This window comes from Triplophysa rosa, linkage group LG16 (genome assembly GCF_024868665.1).
Source record: "Triplophysa rosa linkage group LG16, Trosa_1v2, whole genome shotgun sequence".
NCBI classification, from domain to species: Eukaryota; Metazoa; Chordata; class Actinopteri; order Cypriniformes; family Nemacheilidae; genus Triplophysa; species Triplophysa rosa.
The window spans coordinates 20464962-20479719 of record NC_079905.1 but is presented as its reverse complement, the minus strand read 5'-3'; the positions used below and the strand labels follow the sequence as shown (position 1 = coordinate 20479719).

At 36.7% G+C, this 14758-nt stretch overlaps 2 protein-coding genes across 2 annotated transcripts in view; one reads left to right on the top strand and one right to left on the bottom strand.

The window, feature by feature from the left end:
- Window positions 1–4464, bottom strand: part of LOC130567512 (transmembrane 9 superfamily member 4-like) — a 4599-nt gene extending 135 nt beyond the window's left edge. The window contains exons 1-12 of the mRNA XM_057355692.1: window positions 4276–4464; window positions 2496–2619; window positions 2014–2132; window positions 1807–1918; window positions 1650–1720; window positions 1434–1566; window positions 1233–1314; window positions 1071–1146; window positions 867–950; window positions 575–750; window positions 421–484; window positions 9–157 (exon numbers count right to left, since the gene is read on the bottom strand). Coding sequence (XP_057211675.1) covers window positions 9–157; window positions 421–484; window positions 575–750; window positions 867–950; window positions 1071–1146; window positions 1233–1314; window positions 1434–1566; window positions 1650–1720; window positions 1807–1918; window positions 2014–2132; window positions 2496–2619; window positions 4276–4464 — 1379 coding nt within the window. The remainder of the gene's footprint in view (window positions 1–8; window positions 158–420; window positions 485–574; window positions 751–866; window positions 951–1070; window positions 1147–1232; window positions 1315–1433; window positions 1567–1649; window positions 1721–1806; window positions 1919–2013; window positions 2133–2495; window positions 2620–4275) is intronic.
- A 4771-nt stretch (window positions 4465–9235) lies between these two features.
- On the top strand, window positions 9236–14496 carry LOC130567510 (RNA cytidine acetyltransferase-like). Its single transcript, XM_057355691.1, has 9 exons — window positions 9236–9241; window positions 11748–11881; window positions 11980–12028; window positions 12203–12299; window positions 12523–12633; window positions 12717–12889; window positions 13038–13157; window positions 13308–13406; window positions 13567–14496. Exons 1-9 carry the CDS (start codon window positions 9236–9238, stop codon window positions 13642–13644), a joined length of 867 nt encoding a protein of 288 aa, XP_057211674.1. The 3' UTR covers window positions 13645–14496.
- The last annotated feature ends 262 nt before the right edge of the window (window positions 14497–14758 follow it).

The following is a 14758-nucleotide window of genomic DNA, read 5'->3' as shown; positions in this document are numbered from 1 at the left end:
AAAATGACTCGGGTTCCAACACCACGGACGTGCCTACCTCTGCACATAGTTGGAAATACACCATGACGATGCTGATCTGAGAACAGGAAACCACAAGAATGATGAAGACCAGGAAGAGAAAGCCAAAGAGGTAATAAAATTGGTTTTCCCAAATAGCCTGAAAGAGAAAATAACATGAAACGATGAGCTTAAATATCCATTTACTCACAGCACAGCTGCAGACAACAATCTGTCTTCTCCAAAATAAAATATGGTGTGTGATGCTGCTTAACAACAGCCAATTTGAAGATGCATAATGTGGATTAATGAGATTTTACAGTGGGTGGAGCTACCAAGCACACTTGATCAGGAAGAGTATGCACCATATACTTCAGCATTATGTGACTGTATTGCTGTAAAGCAGTTGCAGGTTTGACTTACACTAAAGATGAAAAACAACTCGATAAACATGGCGCCAAAAGGCAGAATTCCAGCCATTAGGATGCTAAAGGAAGAGAACAGATAAAATGACATTAGCATTGATATCAGAGTCTGACAAAGTCACGTCACAGACAACATGAAAAGCGTCACACACCCGACAAACTTGTTCATGTACCAGCGCTGCTCAGGGACCTGCCGGGGGATCTGATTGGTGCGAACCGGATTGTCATATGGCTGTTTCCGGAAACCGAAATAGTAGCCCAGATATACAAGAGGCATAGAAATGCCAAACCACATGCACAACAGTGCCAGCATTGTAGTAAAGGGAACCTGAAAGTTAAAACAGTACAGCAGTAAGTACATGCGGATACGTACACAAAAATAAATGTTACGTGTTTGTAAAAGCTATGTTGTGCATGTGACTTCCTGTCTGAAGAAATACTTACAGCACCAGAAGAGTGCTCTCCCCAGATAAAACAGTTCAACACAAAACAGATGCTGATGACGACAGCCGGGTACAGCATCGCAGTCTACAGGGAGACGACAAAACAGTTTTTCATTTAGCAAACAGACACTTTTACCCTGAGCAAAATGTAACAAAAATATTTTTATCGCCAGGTTAAAACATCTGTTTTTAAGTTTTTACTCACACAGAAAGCGCCTTTCTTCCATCTGTGGCCTTTAAGAGTGCGGTACAGTCGACCCGCGAAGTATCCTCCAAATACACTGCACAACAAAACAAAGTTTGAAAATGGCCATGTTCTAAAATGCAAAAGCGGATATTTTGTAAGCTGATTTTATTATGTATTTACCCCATGAACATGAAAAGGAAGCAGGATGTCGTCATCAGAGCTCCTCGACTGGATGGAGACAACATACCCAGCATAGCCACAACTACAAAACACACGCACACGTGTAGAAGATGAGCATGAAGGCTAAATATGCTTCACAATAATGCAAACTCCTAAATCTGAACTGAATTTGCAAGCCTGAAGGTCTGGTGCAGTACTCACAGATCACAATGAGAATCATGCAGAAGAGCTGGATACCAGAGCCCAGCAGAGAGCTAAGAATCATGGGATACTGAGGAGGTCGGAACACGTCACCATGAACATTCTTCCAACCAGATTCCTCCATTGTGTCCTCCTATAAAAGAGAGAGAGCGCTCTCAGATAACATCATACAGGTGCTATCAGAATCTTAGAAGAGATCAACCTGCAGCATCTTACGATGTCGTCTTCTCTGTTGTAATTGGCAATATCTTTCCTCAGAGTTCTGATGATGATCATACTCAGGATACCTGCAGAAAAACCCATTCTTAGTACTCTCGAAACACCGATGCAAGTGAATAACCTTCAGATCACATAGAAGGAAAATGAGTCACACCTGATAGAAAGAACACCACGACCACAGAGTTGACGATGGAGAACCAATGAATCTGCACGTCGCTCATGGTAAGATACGTGTCCCAGCGAGAAGCCCATTTCACCTCACTTTCCTGTGCGATGGAAGAATGCAGGTATTTATGAAGCCAAACATAAACACATGAATCACAAACAGACGTTACGAAGACCGGATGTGTGTGTGTCTCACCTCCCAGCGCACAGAGTATGTAAAGAGGATGCTGTTCTCTTTGGTTGGGTCGATCTCCTGTGGGAAGGGGGCTATGGTTTCTGGTAATGTACATGTATGTTGTTCGTCTGCTTTTATATCTAGAAAGGAAAAATGATTCAAATAGACAGAATGATGTCAAGGTTGTGTAATATAAACAAAACAAAGTATGTGAGATTGACAGAAGAAAAAAAATCACAGTGGTGCCCTTAAATAAAAGGAATTCCAGGCCACAAGTGACTTTTAGAGAAAGAATATTTTGCTTTGAAATTTGCTTCCAGTAATTCTTGTTTTTAGATGTATACATTCAATATTCTGGAAAACTTCCAATGTAATCACTTAAAGGAACAGTTAACCCCAAAATGAAAATGTTCTCAGTTTTTATTGTTGGGTAAACTATTCGTTTAATAGAATTTGCACATTACCACGAAAGATTTGAAAACTGTAAAATTGCAGACACCTACCCTCTAATTTGACACTCTTTGGCATCACTTCAAACCGTACAACCCGGTAACTGTGCTCCTCATTTTCCTCCACCTTCTCTTTGTGGTAGTACAGGATGAATGACAGGTGGTTGTGTAGATAGAACTGCGGGGAAAAACAACACGTAAATTCAAAATAAACAATGACTTCATTGAATCGATACGGAAACCAAACTACCTAAAACCTACTTCAGAATCAGAATATTTGAACGTTGTCTACCACACTAAACTAGGGATGTGCACGAATATTCAAATATTCGAATATTCGATCCGCAATAACTATTCGAATATTAAAAATGCTATTCGAATATTCCTATTTTTCATAAGAATAAAACTGCGTCACCACAAGGTTAAGTTACCGTTACAGAAGACCTTAGAGTCAGGTCTTATTTAACGCTTCTTCACTTCTTCTGTGATGATTTTTTAATGTACAGAAAATATAAAAAATCATTTGTATGTGTAAATCTTTGTTCACTCAGATTGCAAGCTAGTTTAAATATTTTAAGTTTACACACTGGATGCCCGGATCGCGTTTTATGCTCGGCTCACATCACCATATTAAAATGTTTCAAAACTGGTGAGCCACAGAATTCGTTAACATTACTTACATTAGGTATAAAAATATCAACGTAATATTAAATGATTAACAACAATAATTCATTTATTACCATTACTTGTTTGCAGCGGTTGTTCTTAGTGAATTCATATTCGTTCGTTAAAAATATATTAAGTAATGCTAATTTCAACAACTTGAAACATGAAAATGTACATTTCACTGCAACAAATGTTAATGAATTTGGCCTTAACATAAGACTGGCACATATTTACATACCTAAAAGCAAGTATTTTCCTTCTAGAAGTTCAAATAGGGTCATCGCCTTAAAGTTACAGCCTGTAGGCCTAAATAAATTTGCACAGATGCTTTTTTTTTGTTTGTTTTAAAACGCACTGTAATTCCTTACCTTAGTTGAAATAAATAGGCCTACCTTATTTATTGATGCAAATCCAATGCAAAGCTAAACAAGACAGACACTGACCGTGAACGACAAGGAAAACAATATTTATATGCGTGCTGATCAGCAGTAAATATCTTCCTCAGATGACGGTCACGTAATCAGCGAATCTGATCTTTTGTCTTTGTTGCGGGGTATTTTTTAGGATCTTAACAGTCGGCATGAGGTATCAAGCCCGTTTACTTTATTTATTATCAACATTATAAACAATAAAGCCAGATATTCTTGTCAGATCTGGGTTTTGTTAGCGGGAGTTAGTGAAGAGCAGTGCGTTTTCTCCGCTGTCGGCTTGTTAACCGTCGGCTTGTTGAACAGACTTTCACCAGAGTAAAATAGACCTATATGCTTGTTTTTCTTATCAAGAACATGTAAAACAAAATAAACAAGATAACCATATATCACAGACTGTCAATATACGTTGCGTTTTGTTCGTTTTGTTTTGTCTGTTTTCTTTTTGTATTATACCGTTCCGCACAGGTTTAAATGCAGTTTTCATGTATTTTACTATTTTTTCAATACGATATACAGGATATAATATTAATGCATTATGAATATAAGCTTGATGTGAAATTGTGACTAAATAAAAACGTAACAAATTACATCTTTATTAACTTAATTTAAATAAACCAATATTCGAATATTCGTTTTTTATGAGCTCAAATATTCGAATATGAAATTATTGAAAAATGCCCATCCCTACACTAAACTGGCATAAAAATACACGGATAAGAAAAGAAGCTTTTCAGCACCTTGTTGTTTTCAGTGAAGCCGAGCCTGTAGCCGTGCTCGAACTGAACGTCCTTCCTCTGTTCCTCATCCGTTCCTTCATCTTTGTTTGTGTAAAGCTCCAGGCGAGTGGCCACGGGGAGATTATCTGCAATGCTGTATGTAAATGCACTATTGACAGCTGGCCGACTCAAAACTACACATGTATACATATGTGATGGTTGCTTTAGTAGATGATCACTTACATNATCTGTACTTTTACTTAAGTATGGTTTTCAGGTACTCTTTACACCTCTGCCTACATGCTTGTTTTTCTTATCAAGAACATGTAAAACAAAATAAACAAGATAACCATATATCACAGACTGTCAATATATGTTGCGTTTTGTTCGTTTTGTTTTGTCTGTTTTCTTTTTGTATTATACCGTTCCGCGCAGGTTTAAATGCGGTTTTTATGTATTTTTCTATTTTTTCAACATAAAAAACGATATACAGGATATAATATTAATTCATTATGAATATTTAATGATAATTATGAGCTTGATGTGGAATTGTGACTAAATAAAAACGTAACAAATTACATCATTATTAACTTAATTTAAATAAACCAATATTCGAATATTCGTTTTTTATGAGCTCAAATATGCGAATATGAAATTATTGAAAAATGCCCATCCCTAGTTGCAATGTATTTAATCTTTCACACAAACCTTTGCAAAAACCGCTCTTACATGGGGACCATTTGTTAAAAAAGTAATTTTACAAAGCTTATTTGGATTGAGATCATGTCTTTAAAATTTGTTGTTCTGCTGAAAACAAAGTAAGATTTTTGTAAGGTTGTTTGTAAACAAACAGTTCTAGGGCACCATTGACTACCACGGTACAGTAGTTATTTTCTGTTGTCAATGGTGCCCCAGAACTGTTTGGTTGCAAACATTCCTCCTGTTTGGTTTTCCACATTCTTCAAATCTCATTTTGCGTTCAGCAGAGCAAAGAAATTTATACAAGTTTGAAACAACTTGAGGGTGAGTAAATAATGACAGAATTGTCATTTTTGGGTAAACTATCCCTTTAAGGCACATTAGGACACAAACCTTTTCTGGTTTTTAAGTCACAAGCAATTCATTTATCTTGTTCTGCATTTAGCTTTAGTTTTAAATCATTATGAGTTCGGAGAACATCATGCCCCAAATCATGATGCTGCAATAATTATGAATCGCTACAGAGATGTTTTCAACATCCTGTGATGGGCTAGTTTTATACTGAACACAGTGCATACCATCCCAAAAGTTTAATTTTACTCTAGTCATACCACCGAAACCTCCTTCATTGTGTCGAGTTGTCACATGCCTCAGGGCAAGCTCCAGCTGAGATGTGATATTAAGTTTTTTCTTTTCTTTTTTTACAAAGGCTTTCTTCCTGCCACCCTTCAGTATGAAGCAGATGAAAAGTAAAAAGTACATGGTGAAAAGTACATGCTGTTTTTGTCTTGAGCGCATCTCTCTCATCCTCGTCGTGCTTTAAAGCTATTTTAGAGACCTCCTGGCCGCCCTTACATCCTTTCTTGCCTCCCAAGACTTTTATTTTGACAATGGGCTAGCTCCAGGTAGACTCACACTTTTTTAACCTTTTGTCAAGAGAAAAACAGAGAAAGCTTATTTTGAAAAGCTCATTCACTGAAATCTCCTTGGTCTGGTATAGTGTGGCATCTCAATGAATGTAAGTGTGTGAATACTTTGTCGAAAAGGTGAAAATATGATTTTGAACCAGGTCGAAACAGGCTGAAGCAGGTTTAAAATGATAAAACACAGAGGTTGTTCAAAAAGGTGTCAAAACAAATAACGGTTGAATGAAAGTGAAACATTTATCCTTCTTCTTTCTCATCACTAATGCCCAGGGAATAAGTCAGCACTGCCTACTTTTATAGCTGCCATGTACAATTAAACTAACAGTACTCCATGTGCCATGTCATCCCTTGGCACCACATACACTACAAAGAGAAAGATACTGTAGTACCTATAAAGATTATTTTGCTATTATTTGATGGTTAATTCTGAAAGACGAGAAGTACAAAATTTAGTTACATGATAAAAGAAAGCTATTTGGATGCATGTCAGAGAAACAACCGATCCAAATATATTTGGCCGCGGTGTATTGGCTTGAAAATAGACATTACAATAGAAAGGTGATTTTGGTGTCATTAAGATAAGTGTCCATCTCTGTAATTGCTAAAACGTTTATGTAATACAAGTTAACACCTCTAAGCAAAACAATATTTCAGGGCTGCTTAATAAGTGCATTTCCACTGCTATATTTCTCGAATGCGAGGAGACATTTTATCAGAGTTAATAAATTATTTTTGTACAATATACATTATTTTCAAATAGCCCTCTATACCCTTATTAAGTTTCCGGAGGGCGCTACTGTAAAAATGAACGTGGGTACAACTTCCCGTCAAAGTTGCACGTTGAAGAACTTATTCTGATGACTGAGAATAAGACTGTGATTATTTTTTAAAACTGTAATACTGTTGGTTTCATGTGGTAATCTATTAAAAATAAATTTGAAACTGATGGTTTGTTGCTACACTTACAACCAGGCGAAACTTATTTCACTTCCTAAAAAAGAACGCTTCACACACAGATCTAAAGTTAGGACAGACTGCTCCTGTGAAGCAGTGGCGGAGCTAGAGTTTTATATATGGGGTGGCCAGGGGGTGGCCAATGCTACTTCAGGGGGTCCACAGACCATGACAGAAAATGTGTGTGTAACCCTGCCCTGGCATCAAATTATAAAAAAATCCTAGGATTGCTGATAAGGGGTACAAGTGATAATTTACTTCTAAATGTATGTAGATGAAATAACTAATAAAATAAAAACAATGAATATGTTTAAAACATAGTTTAACCCTGATAACTTGTTTAATTTAAACAGAAACAAAGCAGCACCAGAGGTGTCTTTAAACTGATGTGGATCAGAGCAGCATATATCTGATAAAACATAAACTCATTCCATAGGACTGCAAGATTAAAACAAAACCATTGATGCTGATTATTGCCCTTGATGTTGTCATCTTGATTATTACTTTCAGATATTAGAATACATGAACACTTGTCACAGGCTTTACAGCTGTAAAAAAAAAAAACAAGCCGAGAAGCGTTTATGAATTATTTAATTGCTGTTTTTTTTTTACTTTTTTGATTATCTAAGGAACATAAAAAGCAGTTATTCAAACGGGAAATATATAGAAAACAAACAAAGAACATCCAACATCACTAAAACACGCAATGGCTTCAGGTAATACAGTAAAGAGTCTGACTAATGAATCTCTTTCTTACATCGTATCTGTACGCGGTTGTTAATGATAAACATTTTGAGCGTGACGCACTCCAGCACAGCTCTTCTTCACCGGTGAATCATTTAAACGCCTCTGATTGGTCAGAGTATTCATACCCTGAACTTGATTGGCTGTAATGCTCCTAGCTGTAGCAGAGCAAAGAAGCGATCAACCACATTCGTTCATTTTCAACCAATCTTATTTGGATTGCGACTGTCATAGCTAGTTTTTATTATGCATGGACTATTTTTCCTCTTTTGTCTTGAACTTGGAGAGCAGATTTGTTCACCTTGTTGTCATTTTTTTTCCAAACCCTCTGTTCATTTCCAACACAGATGTAAACAATGTATGTTATGTTGGGAACCGATTTACTATCTGTTAATGGAGCCTAACATAAACTTACACAATGAAAGTTGTTTAGGAATCCTAAAGCCAAGGCTAAAGAGGGAAACATATTTCTTCCTTCTAAAGTTTGTATGAAGTACACCTGCTTAGAATGTTAAAAGAAATAGAGGATCTCTCCCAACACTGTTTATATTTATCTAAGGTTAGAAAACTTTGGGAAAACTTTACATTTACGCAGCATTTAAAAGTGTAACGTTAGAAAATAGGTAGATAACACTATAATGGTATGGTTCAACAAAAAAACGTACCTGGCTGGGTCGGACTTGAAATGGCTAGCAAGCAAGCGGGTACTTTTGAATATTCCATTTGTTTAGCAAATTGCAGGGGTCCATTTGCTTCTTTTCTCTCTTTCGTCAGTCTTTAAAACTAAATCTTAGATTTCGCGCTGTACAATCCATCGCACAACTTTTTTCCATTCTCAATTAGACTCGCTTGAATTTCGTGTGCGGTGACGTCACGTGCAAGCATGGGCCCCGAACGTCAAAATAAAAGCGTTGTTCAACGAGAGGGTTGGGAGGACAGCCCTTGGTCCTCGTTCCTATAAATAAGTTATACCTTATTTGTTGAAATATTAAATGACTGCTATCAATTTGCTGCTCTCGACTTAGCTTGCATGCTACTCAGGGCTTTACAAATTACAGTTGTTCTGCATTATTGTAGAACTGCTTTTAACTGGAAGGATTTCATCTTACAATGCTGTTTCTTCTTCCTCCAACACCACAATAGGAAAGTTAGTTTGTATTCAGCCTAACATGGGTTAAGAAATCAATATTCATGATTCTGAAGGCTGAATCCATGCAACATTGCTTTTCCTTGTATTAACGGAAAATTTTGCATTGCTGTGTGTTGAACATTAGCCAAATAAAAAATACTAAAGAGACTCTATGAGACTCTGTAAATGAAACATACTGTATAAAAACTAGTAAATGAAACATACTGTATAAAAACTACTAAATGTTTTCACATTATAAGACATTGTGTCTTTGTGTTTTTATGAGCTTCAATTAGTGATGCAATCTTCAAGACATCTCAATGGCCCCAGGCATGTTTCTCATTGGCCCACGTATCCATTCACTGATTTAGATTGGTAATTCATTTATATTAATTTGAATAATTATGTATATAGCCAACACTATGAGAAAAGGAAAATAAAGAGAAGAAGAAAGATAATATGCATTCCCTTTTAGACATGGCATGTCGTTGGTTAATCATTTTTCATACATTTCATTAGATGTTGGATCATGGCTGTGAGGATTTGCATACATTTAGACATGAGAGCATCAGTGAGGTCATCATCAGGCACTAACATTTATTGCAGTGGAGTTTAGATTACAGTCTGTATTCACATTTTTCCCATTGATATTTAATTTCTTTGCAGATATTTGTCTGTATTCAGATTAGTATTTGCTGAAAGACAAATACTGTGCTCAAACATGAAGTCACAAGTTACGTTTCAAATCTGTCCACATACATTTGGCCATTTAATGCATGTATATTGACATGATTATGTGATGTGGGTGTGTCCAGTATTTTCAAGTTGAGAAAAAGTTTAACTTTGTATAAATGAGCAGTGATGCAATGCACCAAGTAATGAGAGAGAAGAATGTGTAGGTCTGCCAAAAAAAGTGTCTAAGACGGATGTATGCCGAACAGAGAGTAATTTGACTGTTCTTTATCATTTGTCTGTGCCCACATGCAAAGATATTGTTTTAAAAAGAATCCTTTAAAACCATGTCAGCATTCTGAGTAAATTTGATTCATGCATTGAAAACGGGTCACTTAATAAAGAAGTATAATGAAGTATTATGCACTCTGGCAATTTATAGACAAATGCTTTCTCTTGCAGAGTTTTACTTTAGATTCCTTGTAAAAACATAATAATCTTTTTTTTTGCAATATGTCATATAAATGTATGGTCTGTAAAACTGTCCACCAGTAACAGTTAGGCATCACGTGACTACCAACCACAGTATTGGTGACCTCCTGCGATAACATTGTTGCCAGTGTAAATGGCAAAAAGGTTTAACAAGTTTATTAAATGTGTTAAATATGTAATGTGTATTGTGCAACAATAATTAGGTGTTTTGCATTTTTTGCTGTGTGTGGATGTCCATAATGGTCAAAGCCTTACAACATTGATGTGTTTGTTTTTGTTTTATACAGTGCATAATTTGTACCTCGAGACATTGAAGTTAACACACAACTAGCGTTCAAAATGACATTGTTATCTTGTTTTTTTTCCACAGAAGATGTTCTTCTGTGTTAATAGGAATGGAAAGCATCTTATCTCTATAAAGCCTGCAGAAATTCCTTCTTATGTGCCGGCTGGTAATTTGTAAACACATAACCTCAGCCTAAGGTTGCCTGTGTTTATTTGGAGGCTTACGCAACAACTCAATGAAATCGGTTTGTTGTTATGTTATGGCTGCAGCCCGCCAATAGGTTGGGGGGGGTAAAGAAAACATTTATAATACGTAATAAGTGCATTTTCTATATTCTGATGAGTTGTTGTGTGTTTGAGAACAGATTGATTTGCAGTAAATGGCTTGGTTTATGGTTTGGTTTATTTCTTATAAAGCACATTTCTGGTGCCACACGGGCAGCCCAAAGTGCTGTACAATACATCAGATAATCATACATACAAAAAAAAGAAAAAAAATGAAATTAAATGGACAGAGCCAGACAAACAATAGAAAAAGGAAACGCAAAACACCAAGCTCCAATCGTCTAAACACATACAGAAATATATTAAGACAAAACAAATGGCCGCTTATGCACCGGGTAGTCACCACTGTCACAGCAGACCTTCATCCTCTGCTGCAAATCAATTATCATACATAAGTGTAGTGTACTGAAAAGCATTTCACAATTTTTTCCAAAATTATGACCAATGTAGTAGTTTCTAGAATTAGAAGAGTCTCCATTAATATTTCCAATTCACATCAGCAATTGTTGCAAATAAGGCTGATACAATGCAAAGTCACTTTTCAGAAAACCAAATAAAGGTAGATTTTTAAAGGAACATACAGAGAAGGAACAAAAAAGAGGTTTTATGTACTGCCTTCAAAATTAGCAATGTGATCAAATACATATACACAACACAATTTTGGTAAAATACCATGGTAGACACGTTAAAATAACAGTTACAAACATCTCAACAAATCTACACTTTATGTAACAAAGATAGTCATGATGAGAATATATTTTAAATATTATAGTATAAAAGTAGTGCATATATTTAAAATATTTATATACTTAATTAAATCATTTATAGTGTTTACAGTTTTATAAACACGTAACTTAAATAATTTAATTTTATGATTTTTATCCCGCACTTTATACACTGATGCAGATTTAAGTCTTCTGTGAAAAACACTCTGATTTATAATGTTGTTTTACAGTCAAAAACTTTAAGCTTCCCGGCCGTTTCCATGGTGACTCGTGAAATCTGTGANGTACAGTGCTCGCAAAATTCACATGCATTCTATGCGTATGTTATTATGCGGATCATGTTATCATCATATTTGGGACTCAAATGAGTAGTTCACCCCAAAATATTTTTTATCTTACCTAGGCATATGACTTTATATTACTATTCTGGTTCTTCCTAGCTTGGTAATGCCATGGGGGGCATTGCATTATGAAGTATACGTATAAAAATACATCTTTAACATGCTTGATAAGTGTTTACATTTGACTTTGGAAAAGGTAATGGACCCTGAATATAAACATGTTTCATTTTTCTGTGTATAGGCTGTCACTCTTTTGGAGGAGGTTGTGACACCCAGGAAAGACCTGCCACCACTGCTGTTGAAGCTGAATGAGAGGAGAGCAGAGAGACTGGACTACCTGGGGGTGTCGTATGGTCTCACACCTCAACTTCTCAAGTGAGTTAATACATAGTCTCAGGCCCTGATGGGACTCTTGTGGACAGTAGAATAAGCTAAATAATATTTCTAATTCCTTAATTTTCCCGTTTTTTCAGATTCTGGAAGAAGGCTGGATTCATTCCAGTTTATTTAAGACAGACTCAGGTAAGCATGTGGCTTTCTATGTTCAGCACAGAAGGTTGTGGTATAAAGCCCAAAGGCTTTACTAAATTTACTGAATTTAAATACTAAATTTGCATGAGACAAAGCGGAAGGTGGAAACTAAGTAAAGTATACCTGTGACTTAAGGAACAATGATTCTTATATTATAATTTGTAGAATGACCTGACGGGGGAGCACTCGTGTATTATGCTGAAGGAGCTCAATGCTGAGGATTCAGTAGATAATGGCCAGTGGCTGTCTGCTTTTTGGAAGGGTGAGCTTTCAAACTTTCACAAACTAATTCTTACAGAACTAAATATAATAATACATTCACAACAAATTATTGAGTGTATTTTTTAGCAGTAATTAAACAAAAAATGTCACATTTTTGGAAACCAATCACAACACGATATTGTTTTGAAAGCCCTGCAGTAAAACAAAGTATAATGCACACACAGACAGTTATGTTTTTAAAAAACGCTATTATTGTTGGACAGATTTCCGAAGGAGGTTTCTCTCCCTGCTGTCTTTCCAATTCAGAAAATTCAGCCCAACACTGGCCCTCAACATATTACAGAACAAGAACGCCAAAGACGACAGCGCACCAGGTACAGATCCAAATCCTGCAACTCATGAAATTAAATGAAAAATTGTGTGTCGGTAAACACTTCATGTGTGTGTGTTCTTCCAGTGCTCACCAGTGCAGAGCTGACTGCCCAGTTTACCCCTTATGACTTGAAGCGTTTGGAGATGTATTCAAGAAACATGGTGGACTATCACCTCATGATGGATATGATGCCTGCTATTGCACGCATGTATTTCCTCAAACAAATGGGAGGCGTCATGCTTTCAGTTGCACAGTGTGTAAGTTAACTGCGTGTATGTGTGCACCAAATATGGCCATGTCTCTGACAGTATATTGGATGTATCTTTACCCAAATACCTATTTATGCATGCTTTGTTTAGAAATTTCCATTGATAGATGAGTAGTTTTAACATATTTTTTGTTCAGGCTCTGCTGTTGGGAGTTGGACTGCAACACAAGCGTGTAGATGACCTGGAAAAGGAGATTGAGTTGCCCAGTTCTCAGCTCATGGGCCTGTTCAACCGTGTCATTCGCAAAATTGTGCAGGTGAAATAAAACAAGCCCTTTCTTCATTCTCACCATCTCTCCGCATTCATCTTCAGCCTTCCTATAATACTAATGCCACTAACACTATCTATTCCTCAACACTGTATTGTTACAGCGTGTAGTTATTGTTTGATTTCTACTTTTTTGCAGTTCTTCAACACTCTTCAGGAGAAGGCAATTGAGGCAGAGATGGTGGCCACCAAGGACATAAGCATGGAACCAACTGTGCAGACACTTGGTGAAGATCTGGTATGAGACTTGTATCAGGACATTATGATTTTTTTCTTTTAATTTCCCTTATTTTTTCTTTGTCCGCTTGACACTTGAAGGTGATTGGACTGCAGCCACATGTCATAAACGCGTACAAGCTTGAATCTATATCTAAAAGCTAAAATTGTTTTACTTGTAGAATGAGGCTGCCAAAGAATTCCAAGAGAAACACAAAAAGGACATTGAGAAGATTAAAGAAATGGATCTTTCAGAGTGAGTAATGAACCAAGTGGATTTATTTCTCAAAAATATTAGTTTTTGCATTTATTCACTGGAGTCTTGCTTGTCACTGTAATTTCAAACTTTGGTTTTTATGTTAATGTAGCGAAAGTCACATCATGTGTGAACAGGACCTTTATGGAAAATCGGTACTTACAATTTTCCAGTAATAGAAGTAGTAACATTACCGGCAAATTCCATTAAGTGGCGATGTGTGAACGAAGAATGAAGATTACAGTTAAGAGCACATACAACGCGTGACTCGCTGACTATGGAGCGATTTTAGTCTCATTAATTATTCACGAGTAAACCCCTCTCACGTGGGTTGTCGTACTCTTTAGCCAATCAGATTCAACCTTACCATTCAACCAATCATAATCGTGGAGAGCACAGGACTCAAGAAAAACATACGAACATAGCTGACTGCTTTGGCCCAATCATAACACTCAAACGTTTCTGCACTGAAGTTGTTCAAAACAGTGCCAAACACTTTCTCATGTATTCGCCAAACTGCTCACGTCCCTCGTGCACTTTCTGTGTATCTGCATGTATGAACATAACTGTTTATGCTTGCAGTTTTTTTTCTTGCGTCTCTGCATTTGTCCTCATATAGTTCAGGTCAGTTTTAAAGTTTTCTATCTCCATGTTGTAACCCAAAGTTGGGATGTGTAGAGAAAGAAGTAAAATTACCAGAGAAAAGGACTGACACGAAGCAAAAGCTGTAATACATCCTTTGAGTTTAATAAGGCTGCTTGTGCATCGTCACAGTCATCAGCATACATGCAGATTCAAGCGACAAAACATAAAAGGTATCCAACTTCGGTCACAGAAACAGAAACCAGCGGAGCAGTTCTCTCATCTCACTTCGTCTTGTTCTCCCCCTTCGTCTTGACATGCCGTCTCNAATTAATATTGCATATAGGAATTTATTATCTGTTATATTTGACCTGTGCTTCTCTCTCTTTTATCCTAAATATCCTAAATGTGTGCTCTCACTGAGCGTGTGTGTGTGTGCGTACTTGTCTGTGTACGTACGTGTGTGTGTGTGTGTTGTGTGTGTGTGCGTGCGCATCCGTGTGTGTGTGTGTCTCTGTGTCTGTGTGTGTTGGTGC